Source organism: Megalobrama amblycephala, linkage group LG22, assembly GCF_018812025.1.
Source record: "Megalobrama amblycephala isolate DHTTF-2021 linkage group LG22, ASM1881202v1, whole genome shotgun sequence".
Taxonomy (NCBI): Eukaryota; Metazoa; Chordata; class Actinopteri; order Cypriniformes; family Xenocyprididae; genus Megalobrama; species Megalobrama amblycephala.
This window is the reverse complement of record NC_063065.1, coordinates 3116905-3139890: the sequence shown is the minus strand read 5'-3', so window position 1 is coordinate 3139890 and position 22986 is coordinate 3116905. Positions and strand designations below refer to the sequence as shown.

The window sequence follows — 22986 nt, the reverse complement described above, 5'->3', positions numbered from 1 at the left end:
TGCTTGCCTCCATATCGGTGACTTCAAACTTTATTATTTTCAATTAAACAGCACTAAGGCTTCACGGAGGCTAAGTGAGGTCTGCCCGTGCAGGGCCAGTGCTAAGGGGCCAACATTTTGGCAGCCCTCACTTAGGTGGGGCCGTAAAGGGCCAGTGGAGGCTTGTTTGCAGGGGAACTTTATCTCGATTCAGTGGCATCAGTGTAGTCCAGACTGAAGATGCTGGACATTATTACTGTCAGAGTTCACACAGTGGTCAAGAGTCGTAGAAATCCTCCGTCAGTCAGAGTCACAGTGACTGAACTGATACTGCAGCTGCTCACACACTTTCACACACTTTCAACACTCACACACTCAAAATTCTCTATGAAAGGTTTCTGTAAATCACTGCAAAGAAAAACACCATCACTAAAATTTTATACGTGTAGCTGTGAACTGATTGTTGTATTCTATGAACAAAGAGCATGTTGATCTGAACCTGGCTGGTCAGTAGATGTAGGTCATAGCAGCAAATGTTGTACCCCTTGAAAAGTGGGAAAATATATATTAATAAAAGAGACACGGACTCGTGCTGAGCTGTATTGGCTGTGACGCACAGCATAGTTCAGCGTCAGCTACTCCCGGCAGCCTTTGAGTTCCCCCTACTGGACACTCCTTGAATTACATCTAATTTTTAGTTAACCAACAGAATTAGAACAATAATATACTTCACATGAATTAATCATTTTGACTTAGCACTTTTTATGTTGCAGTTAACAAACTGATAATAGTTATGAACTGTAAAAGTTAATTATATTGATCTTTTTAAACCACTACACAAACACACTGTGCGGTGATCATGCTGAATTTCTGACACTGTCAGAAAATAATCGTAGGCTATCTTTGATCGCAAGACCAGGAAAACAGCCGTCTTTGAACCTCTCTCACTGTACGACATAGGACCACCAATTAAATGCCACGATCACGGAAATCGCCACGATTGTTTCACGATGACAATCTTTCTTCTGGGACAGCCAAAAATAGTGCAGTGTATCCCGGGCTTTAGAAGCAGGAAAAAAGGGATTTGAGCGAGTTTGACAAGGACCTATATATATATATAAACATCTTCTCTCTATTAGTCAACCACAGCAGGCTCAGAATATCAAGTCAAACAGTGAAACTGAGTGGAGTTAAACTCATTTGCATCACATTTGTGATTGTGTTCCTCTGAGAATTGAGCAGATCTCGTTTCATCATGTATCTGCAGGTGTTTTCATGCTCCATTGAGTGAAGTTTATTTATAAAATATGAGCTAAAGCCCTGATCCAATGAAAGAGCCGAAACAAAAATGACACAAAAAAGGACATAATGTTACAATTATGTTTTATTGACTGAATTGTAATAAAATCAAGACTGAAAAAGCACACATATAGTCAGCAGATCTACTCTGAACACTGCTGTCTCCTCACAGTGTCTCCAGTGGACGCAGACTGGCCGCTCCGTGTGGCCTCACAGCTCACCGAGACGCTCTTCATCCACTCCTCCTCAGAGAGAGTCAGGCTGCTGCTCCAGCTGTACAGACCGTCCTTCTCCAGGAGCCCAGCGCTGCTCTCCTGAGACCTGCTGCTCCCGTCCACCTTCAGCTCAGGCTCCAGTCTGACGGGAAGCCCTTGTTGGCCACACACACCAGTGTCGCTGTGTTCAGAGAGGAGATCTCTGCGCTGGAGGGCGGCAGGACGCTCACTTTAGGAGGAGTGACGCCTGAGAGAAGCACAGAGAAATCAGTTACCAGTGGCTTTCCATTGGGATTCAAGAGAAAACTAGGAGAAATTCTCCAACAGCGAGAGAAACAACATGAAGAAAACAGTCAAAGAAAATCCCATCATTATTCCTTTAACACATTAATGCTCACAAACTCCTACACATGAAAAGAGAAAATGTTCAGAATTAATTTCACATTCTGGTAAATATGCTGATTAATTATTAAAGCTGCAGTCTGTAAGTTTGTCTCTTTGTCTCCATCTCTGTTTGAAACCTGCAATTGCAGTTATTTGTGGAATGATCTTCCTCACATGGGTTGTGCGTCGGCACGGCTCCTCAGCGCGGACGAATCTGATGTTTTGAGGTGTTTGTGTGGCTGTCAGTCACCGCACCAGTGTGGATCTTCACTTACTTCACAATTACAGATTCACGTCTTGGAAGTTTGTTCAAAATAAGAAGTTTAATGGAAAATGTCAACTGAACAAGAATGTAATTTTGTTCTGAATGACTGAGGAAAATCTTTATTACAATAAATCGTACTACCAACCTTCTTTATGAATACAGACGTGACGTAATGACGCAAACTACAATTTCCCACAGAAACTGACCCGAACCTCAAATCAGAAAACATTATTACAATCTTACCGTTGTGAATCGAGCTAATGTAAGAATAGTTTTCAACACTGATTGGTTATGTACTTGCTCAGTAATTGATTTGGGATCAATTTTAACCAGAAAAAGATACGGACAGCAGCTTTAAATAAATTTAAACGAAAATATCATGAAGTTTTGAATCGCCACAAAAACTCAAGCTTTCAGTCTATATGGAAACTTAAAAGAAACGCAGCATTTTTAGAGTGAAAAAGACAAATAAGGGTCCAAACGAAACAACAAATTAGAAACAGAAGTACTATTATTTCTCTATAATGTTTGTACTTGATTCACTTTATCAGCATTAAACTTTCAATAAGTTGATCTGAATGTTTTTAGAGAAGAATTTTTACAAAGCGATGAAAGTCATATTGCAGTAATAGATTTGAAGTGTCATTTTCATGATCAACTTCACTGAAACTCGCTTTGGTTAAAAGAGTCAAAGATCAGATGTGAAGAAACACAAGAACTGCAGGAATTCACTACAATTTAAGATGGACAAAGAAATCACGAAGGAAACATTGTGTGTCTCGTCCACTCGAACTTTAAACTTCATTTCCACAAATATAAACCTTTTCACTCCTCAGAGACGCTTTATTAAGAGAAAATACAGTCAAGAGTTTGGAGATATCGAGTTCATTTAACAACAGACTAAAAATAATTATCATTTTTGTGACTTTAAAACAGCTTAAGTAAAAATATCATAACACTACATTTTAGAAATTTTAAGTTTAATTGTCTTAAATTTTCAAATAAAAAAGTGATACCAAAATATGTTATTTTCTTTATGTAATTTCAACCATTTATAATTGAATTATCTGTGAGGAAAACAAAGATCCAATGACTATAAACCATCTTTACAATCATTCAATGTGAACTAACTGCACAAAAATAATATTAAAAAATATGCTAAAAAGCGCATCCTTTCTAGAAAGTGCTACAAAGTATTAAACAGTCAGCTGTTGTATTAAAAATATTAATATTAATATGTGATGATTTACTTACTGCCAGCATCCAGTGGAAGATTGCATCCATTGCAATCTTCAGCAATATTTAGATGGTCATTCTCTATCGGATGACCTTTGACCTGTTCTACAGTATCATGATGATATCAAATCTGCAGCACAGGTATTAAATGCTCTCAGCATCAAAGTCTGAATGAAACTGATCATTAAAACAGTGTTTAGAGGGAGAAGATCCACCCAAAATAACATGAAGTAAATCAGGAGTGTCTGTTTCTGAAAATGATCAATAGAAATTTATTAGCAAAGATACTAAATGACAAAACAGTGTTTCTGCTGTCTTCAGGTAAATGATCTGGAGTGTGTTTGCATATTGATCAGATGCTTCAGTGCTCTGAGAGTGTTTATAGTGCTGTGAGTTTAACACTTCATCACTGACACACACAACAATCTTCATCAACATGACCTTCATCATCATCTTCATCTGGACTCTCACAGCGTTTGCTCAAGGTTTGTGGAGCACAAGTTTGATATCAATTCATTTCTTCAAGTATATTGTCAAAGTTTTGAGTTGATTTTCTTCTTGTTGTGTGTTTCAGAGTGTAGAGGACAGATCACCGTCACTCAGAGTCCCTCAATGACAGCAGCTCAACCAGGACAAACTGTGAACATCAACTGTAAAACCAGCAGAGATGTGTATTATTATAGTTCTTATGGACATTATTTAGCCTGGTACTTACAGAAACCTGGAGAAGCTCCTAAACTCCTGATTTATTGGACCAACCGCCGTCAGTCAGGAACTCCATCTAGATTCAGTGGCAGTGGATCTAACAGTGATTTCACTCTGACCATCAGTGGAGTCCAGACTGAAGATGCTGGACATTATTACTGTCAGAGTTATCACTGGATCAACAGTAACGATGTGTTCACACAGTGATAAAGAGTCGAACAAAAACCTCCGTCAGTCAGAGTCACAGTGACTGAACTGATACTGCAGCTGCTCACACACTTTCACACACTTTCACACACTTTCACACACACTCAACAGCAGAAACACAAATATGATCTTAATATCAGCTTTGTTGAGCTTCATCAGTATTTCTTCAGATAATTAGAAATTCTTTTGATGTTATCATGATTTTTAGATCATTTATGGTTTATTTATCCTCATTTCCACTCACTCAATATTTTAAAGTCATTGATATTTTTGATCATGTACTTTTATTATTTTTTCTTCCTAATCTTAGTTATACAGTAAAGATCTGAGGAACTGAAGCTGTCGATCACACAGCGAGAGTTTATCTGGACACTTCCCAAAACTCCTGTTATAATCAGTGACGCTCTTACACTACACAATCAATCTCTGACTGGATTTACATCGTGTTTGCATTGTTAGTTATGGTGAAAGCATTTCTGGAGTGCAGAAATTTAGTTGTAATGACGAGATCACTGCATTCACACCATCAACAGACTGTCTGTCATCTGCTCAGTTTCTCATCACTGCAACCTTCCCTGTGATGAACAGATCTAAATATAAGGCAATAATCAACACTTTTCACCATTCGTTCATTTAGACAGCTGTAATAGTTTTGCAGTAATTTATTTCTAAATTATGACAATTATTTGATGTAAAAATCATATTAACATTATAAGTGCACCTCAGGAAACATTATAAATAATAATAAATCAGTTGGTGAAGCGACTCAGACGCCTGCAGTGAAATCTGTTCATCTAGGAAACACATTCACCATGTCCTGTAAAAGCAGTCCTGACGTCTATCAGAGTTGGGATCATCAACCTCTATCCTGGTTCAGTGATAAAGAGTCAAAAACCTCCGTCAGTCAGAGTCACAGTGATTTGTGCTAGAAACACTGAATAAGTTCATTCACAAATATGAGGGCTGCAGCAGATGAGAAGATTTGAAGTCAATAACATCATTTTAGAGCTTCAGACGACTGAAAATATCGAGCACAGGTGAGATTATCAGAGATCCAAACACTGAAGGGTTCATCCTAGACCATTTGTCTATTTAACCCCAAATTTATCATCTAGATACCCTGAAGACATCAAACAAGTGATCAACAGAATTTGGATTCATCAGATTGTTGAGAAGATATAGTTTTATAAGTGTATTGAGCCATGGCTAAATGAACTATCTTCTAAACGCTTTGACTAATTAAAATCCTTTTCATAACTTTTGTCATTAGTGTCTATAGATGACATGCAAAATTTCGTGTGAATCAGTCAAGTGGTTTAGGAGATCGAAAAAAAGTTTAGCAACTCACAATGGCTGACGGACTACAACATGTTGTACTAATGTTGTCCACTAGAAGGAACCACAGGAAAAGAAATCTATTTTTCTATCAGTTTCCATCAGTTTGAATGTTTGAATCCAAAATTCACAGAACTTCATACACATGGACAACAAGACTTTCTGAGTAAACATGCTGAGTTTCAGGAACTTTTTTTTTTAAATCAGTCATTTATATGAATGGGATTCAGAGATGAAGGTCATAATACTAATGCTGTCCACCAGAGGGAGCCACAGGACAACAAATCCTTTCAGATCTCTTTATGAAAGTCTGTGTAAATGGTTCAATAGATTGACTTGTAGTATAAAAAATGCATATAGGCCTAAATTCATTATAGTTTCATAAAGTTTAATAAAGCCCAATATAATTAATTATTTCCAAAATACTTACAGATCATTCATTTTTATATTAATATTCATTTTATACTATACTAACCAGATTCCAAAAAAGTTGGGACACTGTACAAATTTTGAATAAAAACAGAATGCAATGATGTGGAAGTTTCACATTTCAATATTTTATTCAGAATACAACATAGATGACATATCAAATGTTTAAACTGAGAAAATGTATAATTTTAAGGGGAAAATAAGTTGATTTTAAATTTCATGGCATCAACACATCTCAAAAAAGTTGGGACAAGGCCATGTTTACCACAGTGTGGCATCCCCTCTTCTTTTTACAACAATCTGCAAACATCTGGGGACTGAGGAGACAAGTTGCTCAAGTTTAGGAATAGGAATGTTGTCCCATTCTTGTCTAATACAGGCTTCTAGTTGCTCAACTGTCTTAGGTCTTCTTTGTCGCATCTTCCTCTTTATGATGCACCAAATGTTTTCTATGGATGAAAGATCTGGACTGCTGGACTTCTTCTACGCAGCCATGATGTTGTAATTGATGCAGTATGTGGTCTGGCATTGTCATGTTGGAAAATGCAAGGTCTTCCCTGAAAGAGACGACGTCTGGATGGAAGCATATGTTGTTCTAGAACTTGGATATACCTTTCAGCATTGATGGTCCCTTTCCAGATGTGTAAGATGCCCATGCCACAGGCACTCATGCAACCCCATACCATCAGAGATGCAGGCTTCTGAACTGAGCGCTAAAACAACTTGGGTTGTCCTTGTCCTCTTTAGTCCGGATGACATGGCGTCCCAGTTTTCCAAAAAGAACTTCAAATTTTGATTCGTCTGACCACAGAACAGTTTTCCACTTTGCCACAGTCCATTTTAAATGAGTCTTGGCCCAGAGAAAACACCTGCGCTTCTGGATCATGTTTGGATATGGCTTCTTTTTTGACCTATAGAGTTTTAGTCAGCAACGGCGAATGGCACAGTGGATTGTGTTCACCGACAATGTTTTCTGGAAGTATTCCTGAGCCCATGTTGTGATTTCCATTACAGTAGCATTCCTGTATGTGATGCAGTGCCGTCTAAGGGCCCGAAGATCACGGGCATCCAGTATGGTTTTCCGGCCTTGACCCTTACGCACAGAGATTGTTCCAGATTTTCTGAATCTTTGGATGATAATATGCACTGTAGATGATGATAACTTCAAACTCTTTGCAATTTTTCTCTGAGAAACTCCTTTCTGATATTGCTCCACTATTTTTCGCCGCAGCATTGGGGGAATTGGTGATCTTCTGCCCATCTTGACTTCTGAGAGACACTGCCACTCTGAGAGGCTCTTTTTATACCCAATCATGTTGCCAATTGACCTAATAAGTTGCAAATTGGTCCTCCAGCTGTTCCTTATATGTACATTTAACTTTTCCGGCCTCTTATTGCTACCTGTCCCAACTTTTTTGGAATGTGTAGCGCTCATGAAATCCAAAATGAGCCAATATTTGGCATGACATTTCAAAATGTCTCACTTTCAACATTTGATATGTTATCTATATTCTATTGTGAATAAAATATAAGTTTATGAGATTTGTAAATTATTGCATTCCTTTTTTATTCACAATTTGTACAGTGTCCCAACTTTTTTGGAATCGGGTTTGTACTATTGAAAACATATTTGTTGTTGCCAGACGTGACTGAATGTATTGCCAATAACAATTCAAGCTACAGCCGAATTACAGTCGAGCTGATGATCACTAAAACACTTTTGCTCATGTGATTTTGCTTAGATGATGGTGAGTTTCATCTACATTTCATTTTCACACAGTGTTTTTTCACGTGGTTTGAATTGTTCTAAATTTTATGCTACATTTTTAAAGTTCATTGTATTTTGACAATTACATGATTCATATCTGATGTTGTGATTGACAGGATGAGATGAACGAGCTCCTCCTGAACCTTCATTTAGAGCCTCATTTAAATACAGAATGAGTTCATTTGCATATTGATCAGATGCTTCAGTGCTCTGAGAGTGTTTATAGTGCTGTGAGTTTAACACTTCATCACTGACACACACAACAATCTTCATCAACATGACCTTCATCATCATCTTCATCTGGACTCTCACAGTGTTTGCTCAAGGTTTGTGGAGCACAAGTTTGATGTCAATTCATTTCTTCAAGTATATTGTCAAAGTTTTGAGTTGATTTTCTTCTTGTTGTGTGTTTCAGAGTGTAGAGGACAGATCACCGTCACTCAGAGTCCCTCAATGACAGCAGCTCAACCAGGACAAACTGTGGAGATCAACTGTAAAACCAGCAGTAATGTGTACAAATATAGTGATGGGGATGAAACTTTAGCATGGTACTTACAGAAACATGGAGAAGCTCCTAAACTCCTGATTTATTATGCAAAAAAACTCCAGTCAGGAACTCCATCTAGATTCAGTGGCAGTGGATCTAACAGTGATTTCACTCTGACCATCAGTGGAGTCCAGACTGAAGATGCTGGACATTATTACTGTCAGAGTTATCACAGTGGTGGTGTGTTCACACAGTGATAAAGAGTCGTACAAAAACCTCCGTCAGTCAGAGTCACAGTGACTGAACTGATACTGCAGCTGCTCACACACTTTCACACACTTTCACACACACTCAACAGTGAAGATTTTCATAAATATTGAATTATATATAAAGCAAAGTTTTTTCAAATGGTAAATAATTAAACTATAACACTCTTTATCTTATTAAATGAATCTAACACTATATCTGTGAGGTTCATAATTTGGCCGCATGTTCTTGTTTCATCATGTATCTGCAGGTGTTTTCATGCTCCATTGAGTGAAGTTTATTTATGAAATATGAGCTAAAGCCCTGATCCAATGAAAGAGCCGAAACAAAAATGACACAAAGAAGAGCTCAAAGACACAATTATATTTCATTTAATGACTGAAGTTTAATAAAATCACACACATAGTCTTGTGTGAAAGGCAGAAAGCAGAGCAGATGAAGCGACTGAAGCTGATGGAGAATGAACGAGTCCCTCATGTGCTGCAGAGAAACACACTGTTGGTCTCCATGAGTGAGAAAAGCAGCAGATCTCCTCTGAACACTGCCGTCTCCTCACACAGGCCGGCCGCTCCGTGTGTCCTCACAGTGTCTCCATCCACTCCTGCTGCTGCTCCAGCTGTACAGACCGTCCTTCTCCAGGAGCCCAGCGCTGGTTCACATTCTGGTAAATATGCAGATTGATTATGAAATAACTTAAAAAGGAAAATATAATTGAGTTTCAAACTGATACTTGAGATGTTAAACTGTTCCTAAAATACGATGCAATAATCATGTTTAAAGCAATAAAGTGTATTTAAGATGAAAAAACCTTCATTTAACACAATTCTGCCACCATATTTTATTTTCACCTTTCATATCTTCTATTTAATATACTTCACCAGCTAACACATTTTTATTCTGAGAACGTTTTCCTCCAACGTTATGAGAACATTTAAAACTCTTCTGCAAACAATGTATAAATAATGTTTTTGTGATAACCTTTTGAGAACTTTATTAAATACCAGATAACGTTGAACAAACACTCTATTAATGTTACTGGAAGAACGTTTGTTCGTAACTTTGAGAGAACCTTGCCAGAACGTTAGCTAAAGTTATGAGCGCGTTGCCTGTTAGCTGTAGGAGCTTGTTCGAGTTCACTGAGAGAGCTCCACTGATCGGAGAAAGAGCTTTACCAAATCACCAAACAAATAACTAATCTAAGCACATATATGCAGTATAAAGCAGTAGTGCAGTTATAGTCCACAATAATCACAAGACTGGAATACTGTGTTTCACACTCACACACCCTTCTGATGAAACTGACCATCCTTTCCTCACTTTCTCCTCAACTGAAACTTTGTGCACAATGGTGCAAATACCAGTAACTTGACTAGCACAAACATTAGTAAATCACACTGTGTGATTCATTTAAATACTCTCCTCCCATAAATGTTGCGTCTGAAAGAGAAACTCCTACAAATGCATGTGTAATAATGTCAGGTGCAGAAATAACTGCTCACGCTTTTCAGCACTAATTTTTCACTGCGTGTCTTTAGTAAATCCTGACAGTAGTGTTTTTAATGTCAAAAGAGGGTTTGTGCTTGTGCTAGCTGTTAGTAAATCTGACCCTTAAGGCCTGTACACACCGGGACGAATATCGCACGTGTTTATCGCCAGCGTTTTTCAAAACATTTTTTGTGTTCATACCCAAGCGATTTTCACTGGCGATGCGCAGAGTGAACGTGCAAATCCACTCCCGGACAGTATGTGGCACTTGTGCTTAACGGTAGTGCAAATAAACATATTTATGATATTAATAAAGTTAAAAAAGATAAAAATACAGATATTAAATGGCATATATATGACATATGAGAGATGGTAGTCAGAAACGGTAGTGCAAATAAATATATTTATGAAATAGACGTTCTCAACTATATTTCTTGAATGTAAAAGAAAACAAAAACAAACAAACAGTAAAAATACAGAGATAATACACATCTATTGGTGTGGCCAAGAAGTGGCAGAGCACCCATAGCGTGCGTCTCAATCAGCTCCCTGTTTGAGACGCAGGGATAGTTTATAGGGGTCTTCCTCGTCTACTTACTTTCTCTTCGTCATCATATCAATGTGTGCTCGGCAAGACCGTTTTGTGCTTGAGCGCCACCAAGTCGTGTTTTACTGTAACTTCAGCAGCTCCATGCATGTGAACAAAAGCACCACTCTCATTAGTCTGGCAGTTTTTAAGGCGGTGCGTCAAACCAAAAAAAAAAACCGAACCCTTGGCTTTGAATCTGCAATCTTGTTCATTCACAGAAAACAGTCTATATCTGCACTGAAAAATAAGAAGGATACATATCTAAGCCTCTGGAATAATTACTTTATTTGTTTATGTATGCATGCATTCATATTTATGCAATTATTTATGCATAACTCTATAAATTTAAAATATAAATGCATTATTTATGGACTTAACTACACATGTATTTATTTAAGCATATATTTTGTGTTTTATTTAACTTACTGACACCAAGTTTTAACTGATGAGCAAGATAAGAATTTATTTTACACTTTTAACTGAATTTATGTTTCAGATGTAAACTAATGAATATGAACAAACCTCGTCTCTCTGTTAGTCAAACTCAACTGTCTCAAAGTCTGATGATCCTGTGACACCAGAAACACTCAAAATAACTATAAATGTGTTTGTCATGCATGTGTACCTCAAAAAAAAAATACATTTATATATTCTTTTATCTGTGAGGTTCATAATTTATCCGCATGTTCTTGTTTCATCATGTATCTGCAGGTGTTTTCATGCTCCATTGAGTGAAGTTTATTTATGAAATGAAAGTGGCTTTAAAATAAAAAATGTATTTGTGAGAGTCAAAATAAAGACAAAAATGTCACAATTATTTCTAAACATCCAGTTTGCTGCAGCAGTGTTTGATGAGGGAAATTTAATTTCTTAACATTTCTGCTCTGCTGTCAGTGTCTGAGACACATTTGAGAGGAAACGCTTTGAATTTGTGTCCCACCCCTGTGATTGGAGCTCAATATCAGAGCGTCTGTCAGTCCGACTGTAAATCCAACATCACTGTCCTTCAGTTTCACTCATTCCCAGTAAAGATGAGGACACACGCTCTGATCATCTGCTCTCTGCTGCTGCTGCTCAACGGTAACACTCACTTTACTGCATTTACTACATTTATTACATTTACTACAGTACATGAACTTGTTCTGGTAAAGATCATTAATGTCTTCTGCTGATTTTCTTCTTGTTGTGTGTTTCAGAGTGTAGAGGACAGATCACCGTCACTCAGAGTCCCTCAATGACAGCAGCTCAACCAGGACAAACTGTGAACATCAACTGTAAAACCAGCACAGATGTGCGCAATGGAGATAATTTATACTGGTACTTACAGAAACCTGGAGAAGCTCCTAAACTCCTGATTTATTGGGCCAACCGCCGTCAGTCAGGAACTCCATCTAGATTCAGTGGCAGTGGATCTAACAGTGATTTCACTCTGACCATCAGTGGAGTCCAGACTGAAGATGCTGGACATTATTACTGTCAGAGTTTACACATCATCAGCAGTAACTGGGTGTTCACACAGTGATAAAGAGTCGTACAAAACCTCCGTCAGTCAGAGTCACAGTGACTGAACTGATACTGCAGCTGCTCACACACTTTCACACACTACTGACACACAGAGGACAAACACAGGAACTACACATGTGCTCAAAACTGACTTATATTAGACTGTGATCTGTCCTGTGACAGACGGGTTTGACTCAAATATGCTCAGAATCAGAGAAAACAGAGTGTGTAAATTAATATGTAGATCCATATGTTTTTGTTTTTGTACATTAAACTACACTAAAGTCATGGTGTATCAGTAACATGCAGATGTTTTTCAAGCAGCTCCTTCATCTAAAGCTGTTTCTAAATGTATTACTCATAACTCATTTCTCATTAGCAGAAGTGAAAGTGTTCCAGTTGAGAGCGTTGAACCAATCAAAGAGTGAAACTGTGAGTTTGAGGTGAAAATCACATTTGCATTGGCAGGTTTAGTGATTGTGATCCTCTCAGAATAGAGCAGCTCCGTCTCCAGTGACCATGTTCAAACCCCAAGAGCTTCATTTGACATTTCCTGCTAAATGCAGCTGTTCTCAACTATTACAATCAATCAAAAGCAGCTGAAACTTTAGTGCAGGACTTTGAATGAACGACACACTGATCAATGATGCAGTCGGACACAAATGTAACGCGTTCAGAAGCTTTATTGAATGAACAGCAATGGCAGCACATTGAAAGACTGCTTCAGTATTGAGCTGTAAATCACGTGACTGCTGCGAATCCTGCCGGACGCTCAGATACGGCTCGTCTGGACCGGAGAAACATCAGCACTGGGAGCTCTTGAGGAACGAGGCCTCGTGATCAGCTCCGTCATGTCTTACTCTGCAGACGAAGCGATCCGCGCCTTCCAGCGTGCTTTGCTGAGGCTCAGGACGCTGCTGCGGCTGTAGCGTCCGTCCCGCTCGCTCTCTGCGCTGGTCTGAACCCCCTCGCTGACCTCTGACCGTCCAGCGTCCAGCTCACCGTCGCCCCTGTGGAGAGTAAGAGCTGAGCAGGCAGAGCAGTGCGGCTGAGTCTCCAGAGATCTGCAGAGAAGAGGGCGGCAGCAGAGACACGGAGGGCTTCACTGCGGGACCAGCTGCACAAACACACACAAACAACACCAACGTCTTTAGATCATCAATTAGTCAGATGTCACACACAGTAATGCAGGAAAAATCACAATCATTTCATCTTTACAGAAATTCCACATCACTGCTTTCTTTCATAAACCACATAGTAATGATCCTGCATTTAAATTTCAATATTCTCAGTTCAAATAAAATATTCACTGCTACTAAATATATGAAGTATAAGATATATGAATAAATATAAATCAGTTCTCTGAAGCAGACATGATATACAGCAAATATTACAGTCATTTCATCTTTTCTGAATAAGGTTCAGTTTAATCTCAAACTCATTTTAAAAACATTGTCCACAAATAAACTGATGATTTATATGTAGAAAACAAATTTAAATGATCATTTCATTATTAACTTAAGACACTCACAATCATAATTATCAGCAAATGTAAGATAAAATTAAATTCAATTTTTCAAATCTTTCTCTTTGTCTGATGATGACGTCTACAAAATTATAATTATTTTGTCCGTATCATCAAACTTTTGTTTCATGCGTTACAAAATTTCTGAATTATTAAATTTACCAAGAATTTTGGACACAATTATGAGAAATTGGACACAATTTTGAGAAATAATTGAAAATTTCAGAAAATATTGCAATAAATATATTAAAATACAAACAATGTCAGTTAATATAATATCTGAAATTACTCTTGTTAAAAGAAATAAATATATAAAAGCAACATAAAATATGCCTTGCAATGAAAAAAGATAAATATGAAATATCACTGAATATAAATATGTATTTGTAAAAAAAACACAGATTTAAAGAAATTAGGAAACAATTAAATTCACCATAAAATATTGAAGTTTTTTTTATTTAAGCAATTTTATAATTTTTTAAAACCTTGTTGCAAAATGCTTGTTTGAATAATCTAAAAACAAAACAATTATATATAAACATTTTTAGAGAATTTTAGAGACTTACTGATGGTCAGTTTAGTTCCTCCACCGAAAGTCCACCACAGTGCTTCATTCTAGTGAAAGCGTCGTACAAAAACCTCCGTCACACTCAAATGAACACAAACTCCAGCAGAGAAAGAGACGAACGACACTCACACACACTGATATGAGACTCAACAGCAGCTCTTCTCAACATTAAATAATGATTATTGGACTGAAGTGACTTTCACAGAAACAGCCTCATCATCTCTAAATGTCTCTTGATGCATGAAAACTATTAAATCTGAATAAATAATATAATCAGAAAGACTCTGTACTGATCATCACACATCTGAACTGTGAGTTTCTAAATGATCATGTATTTCTCAAAGCATTTTAATAAGTTTTGATGACCTGTGACCTCTGGAATGACCTTTGACCTCTCATGGAGTTCACAGTGAAATACTTGTTTCTTTTAGAGATTCAACTCTGTCATTTGATTCATCAGAAACCTGTAGTCTGATCCAGAGACTGAATGAAAAAGAAATGATTTATTAACTTGTTCAGAAGTGAAAACACTCGTCTGTTGGATCATGAGAATAAAACACATTTAAAGCCTCAAAACTGATCAGTTTCATCTGCATGTGCTCATTTTCACGTGTGTTTTACTCCAGCAGGGTTTTTGCTCAGAGAGTCACTTTGCATCGGCTCATGCTTCAGCGCTCCGAGTGTTTATAGCATTCAGACTCAAACACTTTATAACACACTGCTGTTTACCACGGTACAAACCCAACAAACACCATGAATCTCTTCAGCAGCTTCATCTGGATTCTGGCAGCTTTTATTCCAGGTAACAGACGTGAAAGCTCGTCATTTTTGAGTCTTTAATGTTCATTTCATCTGATTAAACACATTAATGTTGTTGTCGACAGCATCCAGAGGAATCACTGTGACTCAGCCTGAAGCTGTGACTGTTTCTGAAGGACAAAACGCCAAAATAGAGTGTAAAACTGATACTGGGATATATAGCTGGGGTTTAGCTTGGTATCAGCAGAAACATGGAGACGCTCCTAAACTCATCATTACTGGTGTAAATGATCTCTATGATGAGAGTTTAAGTCGATTCAGTGGGAATGGAGAAGAAGGTGGGACTGATTTCACTCTGACCATCAGTGGAGTCCAGACTGAAGATGCTGGACATTATTATTGTCAGAGTTTCCATTGCAGAACAGATTCTGATGGTGGTTGTGAGGGTGATCCAGTGTTCACACAGTGATAAAGAGTCGTACAAAAACCTCCGTCAGTCAGAGTCACAGTGACTGAACTGATACTGCAGCTGCTCAAAGGAGGATCTGAAACAACTTCGTCACACAAACATCTGAAATAAAATCATCTAAATTAATCTGCCACTCTTAATAATTATAGAGATTTTGAGCTCTTATAGATTAGTCACACGTTTGAGTCAAATACACTCCATGGACACTCCATCTCCACCTTTATGTCCATTTTAATTCATTTCAGAAGTCCTGATGTTCATAGTCGAGTCTTGTGACAGAAACAGATCCTCCATCATGGACACGACAGATGTGTTTACCTGCAGCATTAGTGCTGGTGATTTACAGACTCTTTCTGCAAGTTACATCGTTACGCCAGTAGATGGAGACAAGAGACTGACTTTATGAGTGAATCAATCAATTATTAATCAACTGATTTGTTCAAAACACTGAATCATTCAGGAAAGAAACAAGCATATTTGATGGCTCTGTCCCAATGAAGAGGCTGCATGTTCGTTCTGAAGATCAACCAATGAAATGATCCTTCACAGCCACACTGAAATGTTATTGGTTCACGCTATAGTCAGTCTCTGAAGGCGGGAAATCAACTCCTTTATTTCCTTTATTAATTTAATTATTGCCTCCAGTCCTCTTGACATCATATCATTTTATTTTATTTCATATATGTATGGCTCAGAATATCAAGTCAAACAGTGAAACTGAGTGGAGTTAAACTCATTTGCATCACATTTGTGATTGTGTTCCTCTGAGAATTGAGCAGATCTCGTTTCATCATGTATCTGCAGGTGTTTTCATGCTCCATTGAGTGAAGTTTATTTATAAAATATGAGCTAAAGCCCTGATCCAATGAAAGAGCCGAAACAAAAATGACACAAAAAAGGACGTAATGTTACAATTAATGTTTTATTGACTGAACTGTAATAAAATCAAGACTGTAAAAGCACACATATAGTCAGCAGATCTACTCTGAACACTGCTGTCTCCTCACAGTGTCTCCAGTGGACGCAGACTGGCCGCTCCGTGTGGCCTCACAGCTCACCGAGACGCTCTTCATCCACTCCTCCTCAGAGAGAGTCAGGCTGCTGCTCCAGCTGTACAGACCGTCCTTCTCCAGGAGCCCAGCGCTGCTCTCCTGAGACCTGCTGCTCCCGTCCACCTTCAGCTCAGGCTCCAGTCTGACGGGAAGCCCTTGTTGGCCACACACACCAGTGTCGCTGTGTTCAGAGAGGAGATCTCTGCGCTGGAGGGCGGCAGGACGCTCACTTTAGGAGGAGTGACGCCTTAGAGAAGCACAGAGAAATCAGTTACCAGTGGCTTTCCATTAGGATTCAAGAGAAAACTAGGAGAAATTCTCCAACAGCGAGAGAAACAACATGAAGAAAACAGTCAAAGAAAATCCCATCATTATTCCTTCAACACATTAATGCTCACAAACTCCTACACATGAAAGAGAAAATGTTCAGAATTAATTTCACATTCTGGTAAATATGCTGATTAATTATTAAAGCTGCAGTCTGTAAGTTTGTCTCTTTGTCTCCATCTCTGTTTGAAACCTGCAATTGCAGTTATTTGTGGAATGATCTTCCTCACATTGGTTGTGCGTCGGCACGGCTCCTCAGCGCGGACGAATCTAATGTTTTGAGGTGTTTGTGTGGCTGTCAGTCACCGCACCAGTGTGGATCTTCACTTACTTCACAATTACAGATTCACGTCTTGGAAGTTTGTTCAAAATAAGAAGTTTAATGGAAAATGTCGTCTGAACAAGAATGTAATTTTGTTCTGAACGACTGAGGAAAATCTTTATTACAATAAATCGCACTATCAACCTTCTTTATGAATACAGACGTGACGTAATGACGCAAACTCCAATTTCCCACAGAAACTGACCCGAACCTCAAATCAGAAAACATTATTACAATCTTACCGTTGTGAATCGAGCTAATGTAAGAATAGTTTTCAACACTGATTGGTTATGTACTTGCTCAGTAATTGATTTGGGATCAATTTTAACCAAAAAAAGATATGGACAGCAGCTTTAAATAAATTTAAACGAAAATATCATGGAGTTTTGAATCCCCACAAAAACTCAAGCTTTCAGTCTATATGGAAACTTAAAAGAAACGCAGCATTTTTAGAGTGTAAAAGACAAATAAGAGTCCAAACGAAACAACAAATTAGAGACAGAAGTACTATTATTTCTCTATAATGTTTGTACTTGATTCACTTTATCAGCATTAAACTTTCAATAAGTTGATCTGAATGTTTTTAGAGAAGAATTTTTACAAAGCGGTGAAAGTCATATTGCAGTAATAGATTTGAAGTGTCATTTTCATGATCAACTTCACTGAAACTCGCTTTGGTTAAAAGAGTCAAAGATCAGATGTGAAGAAACACAAGAACTGCAGGAATTCACTACAATTTAAGATGGACAAAGAAATCATGAAGGAAACATTGTGTGTCTCGTCCACTCGAACTTTAAACTTCATTTCCACAAATATAAACCTTTTCACTCCTCAGAGACGCTTTATTAAGAGAAAATACAGTCAAGAGTTTGGAGATATCGAGTTCATTTAACAACAGACTAAAAATAATTATCATTTTTGTGACTTTAAAACAGCTTAAGTAAAAATATCATAACACTACATTTTAGAAATTTTAAGTTTAATTGTCTTAAATTTTCAAATAAAAAAGTGATACCAAAATATGTTATTTTCTTTAATGTAATTTCAACCATTTATAATTGAATTATCTGTGAGGAAAACAAAGATCCAATGACTATAAACCATCTTTACAATCATTCAATGTGAACTAACTGCACAAAAATAATATTAAAAAATATGCTAAAAAGCGCATCCTTTCTATAAAGTGCTACAAAGTATTAAACAGTCAGCTGTTGTATTAAAAATATTAATATTAATATGTGATGATTTACTTACTGCCAACATCCAGTGGAAGATTGCATCCATTGCAATCTTCAGCAATATTTAGATGGTCATTCTCTATCAGATGACCTTTGACCTGTTCTACAGTATCATGATGATATCAAATCTGCAGCACAGGTATTAAATGCTCTCAGCATCAAAATCTGAATGAAACTGATCATTAAAACAGTGTTTAGAGGGAGAAGATCCACCCAAAATAACATGAAGTAAATCAGGAGTGTCTGTTTCTGAAAATGATCAATAGAAATTTATTAGCAAAGATACTAAATGACAAAACAGTGTTTCTGCTGTCTTCAGGTAAATGATCTGGAGTGTGTTTGCATATTGATCAGATGCTTCAGTGCTCTGAGAGTGTTTATAGTGCTGTGAGTTTAACACTTCATCACTGACACACACAACAATCTTCATCAACAAAAATGACCTTCATCATCATCTTCATCTGGACTCTCACAGCGTTTGCTCAAGGTTTGTGGAGCACAAGTTTGATATCGATTCATTTCTTCAAGTATATTGTCAAAGTTTTGAGTTGATTTTCTTCTTGTTGTGTGTTTCAGAGTGTAGAGGACAGATCACCGTCACTCAGAGTCCCTCAATGACAGCAGCTCAACCAGGACAAACTGTCAACATCAACTGTAAAACCAGCACAGATGTGGCTAGTTATTCTGGAACATACTTTTTCAGCTGGTACTTACAGAAACCTGGAGAAGCTCCTAAACTCCTGATTTATTGGACCAACCGCCGTCAGTCAGGAACTCCATCTAGATTCAGTGGCAGTGGATCTAACAGTGATTTCACTCTGACCATCAGTGGAGTCCAGACTGAAGATGCTGGACATTATTACTGTCAGAGTTTCTATTGCAGAATAAGTGGTAGTACTTGTGAAGGTGATCGTACATTCACACAGTGATAAAGAGTCGTACAAAAACTTCCGTCAGTCAGAGTCACAGTGACTGAACTGATACTGCAGCTGCACTGTTAAAAAAATAAACGTTAAAAAACAGTTAAATGCAGGGCAGCACAGGGCGCCAAATGTTTACACTAATAACGGTCAATGACTGGCAAAAGTGTCTGCCAAACAAAAACATCCTAATTCATATCCTAATTTTCTTTGAAGCTTTTACAAAAATAGTTACTTTACAGGTTTTTCTAGAATTAATTTTGTGAAACATTCTCTGTAAAAAGTACATCTCTTGCAGTTAACCATTAGCCAACAACAGCGCACACATGAGCTGATATAACTATCACTGCATCAACAACTATACAGCTACTGCTTTTAAATAAGACAAAACAACATCCCTAACTTTCATTCCTTTGCTGGACTGAAGCACAGGCTCTACTCTTCTGCACAATGATGACCTCAAAAAACTCAGACATCAGAACATTAAACACTAAGGCTGAAAAGATAACACTGAATCAGTGTTGAAGTTAATTAAGTGATTAATTAAGTAATGATTGAGCATTAGTGATGAACACCTGCTGTTAACAAGCAGAATCACTGAAGGAAAAAGAAACACAAGAACTATAACTGATTTCAGTCAGATGAAATCAACTGAAGATAAAAGACATTAAATCTCTCAAGATCTGATTAAACAACCCCACAAACAGCATTACCAGCTTCACTTATTACTAACCAGACTGACTTTATTTCTGTCAGATGTCTACAGCAGTTCTTATTGAGAATTAACAGAGGTTTAGATGTTGATGTCTCATTGAAAATAAGTTCTGGTTGAGGTCACCATTATGGTTGTTAGTGCTTGCTTTAGTTAAGCAGTTTGACTCTTGACTTTTTAATGTTACTTTTTCTTTGGCTGTTTTAACTGTGTTTGTAATGGCAAGAACAGCAAAAGAAAATGTGATCTGATGATGTTGGCTTGATGATAAGAATGTAATCAACATGTAATCCTCTCATTTACTGATCTCATTCAGAGTCTAGTTTCTGATTATATAGGTTATGTTTTAAAAACTGCACATCATTGATAACAGTATTGTGACTGCATCTCTTGATACTCATCCCTGGTGATCATAACTTGAAAAATATGAATAATTGTTCACATATATTTTTTTTAAAACAGACACTCTGAATACACACAGATATCAAGAATCAGCATATGAATCTCAACAATGATAACATGTTTCATGCCTAAAACATATGGCTCCAGTGATACATAAAGCTTGAGTTGAGTTTCGTGACAGAAACAGATCCTCCATCATCACAGGACAGATGTGTTTACCTGCAGCATTAGTGCTGGTGATTTTATAGTGATTCACCAGTAGATGGAGACAAGAGACTGACTTCATGAGTGAGTCAATTAATCATTATTATATTATATCATTAATCAAACAGGAATTATTGTGTTTCTCAGAGTCGCTGCAGTTTGTTCTTCTGCGGCTTAGTTTGGAAATATTTCAATTAGCCGAACAAAACTGGCAATATAAATTACTAAAATGTAAAATTCTCAATAATAGATTCCTGTTCATTAAACTGTTGTATAAAAGCAATATCACACTTGTAATCGTGATGTTGGTCTGATATTGGGATTAAACAGCGCTCCTGTTCATCTGATGTTGCTTTATCAATAAATGATTATATTAACATGTGAAATGTTTTGTGAAATCTCAATGAAACCACATTAAACCATCTTAAACCTGTCACTCCTGAAGCATTTGCATAGAGAGAGTGTTTTACATGAGCGACACACGCTTCAGTGCTCTGCATGTGTTTATAACTCTGTCAAACATCAAACATGATCAACAACTGTTTTTCACTAGAACTGAACCTACAACCAACAAAAATGACTTTCAGCACCATATTGATCTGGACGCTGGCAGTATTATGTCGAGGTTTGTGTCAGTCAAGATTACAGACATTATTTACTTGTTATTTTTATGTGTTGTGAAGATATATGGTTGTAAAAGTGTTTGTGATTTCTAATCTTTCTCTCTTGTCAGAATCTGTTGGTCAGGTGACAGTGACTCAAACTCCCTCAGAGCTGCTCTCTCAAACTGGACAATCAGTCACTGTGACCTGTAAATTCAACAGTGATCCAGCCGCTCTTAGCTGGTACTTACAGAAACCTGGAGAAGCTCCTAAACTCCTGATTTATTATGTAAGCACCCTCCAGTCAGGAACTCCATCTAGATTCAGTGGCAGTGGATCTAACAGTGATTTCACTCTGACCATCAGTGGAGTCCAGACTGAAGATGCTGGACATTATTACTGTATGAGTTACCATGAAATCAACAGTAAAGCAGTGATCACACAGTGATAAAGAGTCGTACAAAAACCTCCGTCAGTCAGAGTCACAGTGACTGAACTGATACTGCAGCTGCTCACACACTTTCACACACTTTCACACACACTCAACAGCAGAAACACAAATATGATCTTAATATCAGCTTTGTTGAGCTTCATCAGTATTGTTTAAGCTAATTATAAATTCTTTTGAATTTTATCATAATTTTTAGATCATTTATGGTTTATTTATCCTCATTTCCACTCACTCAATATTTTAAAGTCATTGATATTTTTGATCATGTTCTTTTATTATTTTTTCTTCCTAATCTTAGTTATACAGTAAAGATCTGAGGAACTGAAGCTGTCGATCACACAGCGAGAGTTTATCTGGACACTTCCCAAAACTCCTGTTATAATCAGTGACGCTCTTACACTACACAATCAATCTCTGACTGGATTTACATCGTGTTTGCATTGTTAGTTATGGTGAAAGCATTTCTGGAGTGCAGAAATTTAGTTGTAATGACGAGATCACTGCATTCACACCATCAACAGACTGTCTGTCATCTGCTCAGTTTCTCATCACTGCAACCTTCCCTGTGATGAACAGATCTAAATATAAGGCAATAATCAACACTTTTCACCATTCGTTCATTTAGACAGCTGTAATAGTAAAAATGTAGTGATAGTATTCGAGAAGTTTCCATAAACAATCAGAGCGCTAAAATCAGAGTGGAAATAGCCATTTATTTCTAAATTATGACAATTATTTGATGTAAAAATCATATTAACATTAGAAGTGCACCTCAGGAAACATTATAAATAATCATAAATCAGTTGGTGAAGCGACTCAGACGCCTGCAGTGAAATCTGTTCATCTAGGAAACACATTCACCATGTCCTGTAAAAGCAGTCCTGACGTCTATCAGAGTTGGGATCATCAACCTCTATCCTGGTTCAGTGATAAAGAGTCAAAAACCTCCGTCAGTCAGAGTCACAGTGATTTGTGCTAGAAACACTGAATAAGTTCATTCACAAATATGAGGGCTGCAGCAGATGAGAAGATTTGAAGTCAATAACATCATTTTAGAGCTTCAGACGACTGAGAATATCGAGCACAGGTGAGATTATCAGAGATCCAAACACTGAAGGGTTCATCCTAGACCATTTGTCTATTTAACCCCAAATTTATCTGTATCATCTAGATACCTTGAAGACATCAAAGAAGTGATCAACAGAATTTGGATTCATCAGATTGTTGAGAAGATATAGTTTTATAAGTGTATTGAGCCATGGCTAAATGAACTATCTTCTAA

At 37.4% G+C, this 22986-nt stretch overlaps 2 pseudogenes and 6 gene segments (V, D, J or C); 6 read left to right on the top strand and 2 right to left on the bottom strand.

Annotated features, from left to right (window-relative positions):
* Nucleotides 1-1345: 1345 nt before the first annotated feature.
* LOC125258582 lies at nt 1346-2371 on the bottom strand (annotated as a pseudogene).
* A 1443-nt stretch (nt 2372-3814) lies between these two features.
* Nucleotides 3815-4931, top strand: LOC125257857. The segment is given in 2 exon segments: nt 3815-3863; nt 3953-4931. Coding segments are annotated over 2 exon segments (387 nt in total).
* Nucleotides 4932-8099: 3168 nt separating this feature from the next.
* LOC125258581 lies at nt 8100-8566 on the top strand. The segment is given in 2 exon segments: nt 8100-8148; nt 8238-8566. Coding segments are annotated over 2 exon segments (378 nt in total).
* Nucleotides 8567-11419: 2853 nt separating this feature from the next.
* On the top strand, nt 11420-12187 carry LOC125257863. The segment is given in 2 exon segments: nt 11420-11730; nt 11847-12187. Coding segments are annotated over 2 exon segments (375 nt in total).
* Nucleotides 12188-14891: 2704 nt separating this feature from the next.
* On the top strand, nt 14892-15600 carry LOC125257850. The segment is given in 2 exon segments: nt 14892-15048; nt 15131-15600. Coding segments are annotated over 2 exon segments (393 nt in total).
* Nucleotides 15601-16377: 777 nt separating this feature from the next.
* On the bottom strand, nt 16378-18459 carry LOC125258580 (annotated as a pseudogene).
* A 392-nt stretch (nt 18460-18851) lies between these two features.
* LOC125258578 lies at nt 18852-19342 on the top strand. The segment is given in 2 exon segments: nt 18852-18900; nt 18990-19342. Coding segments are annotated over 2 exon segments (402 nt in total).
* Nucleotides 19343-21121: 1779 nt separating this feature from the next.
* Nucleotides 21122-21716, top strand: LOC125257844. The segment is given in 2 exon segments: nt 21122-21276; nt 21385-21716. Coding segments are annotated over 2 exon segments (414 nt in total).
* The last annotated feature ends 1270 nt before the right edge of the window (nt 21717-22986 follow it).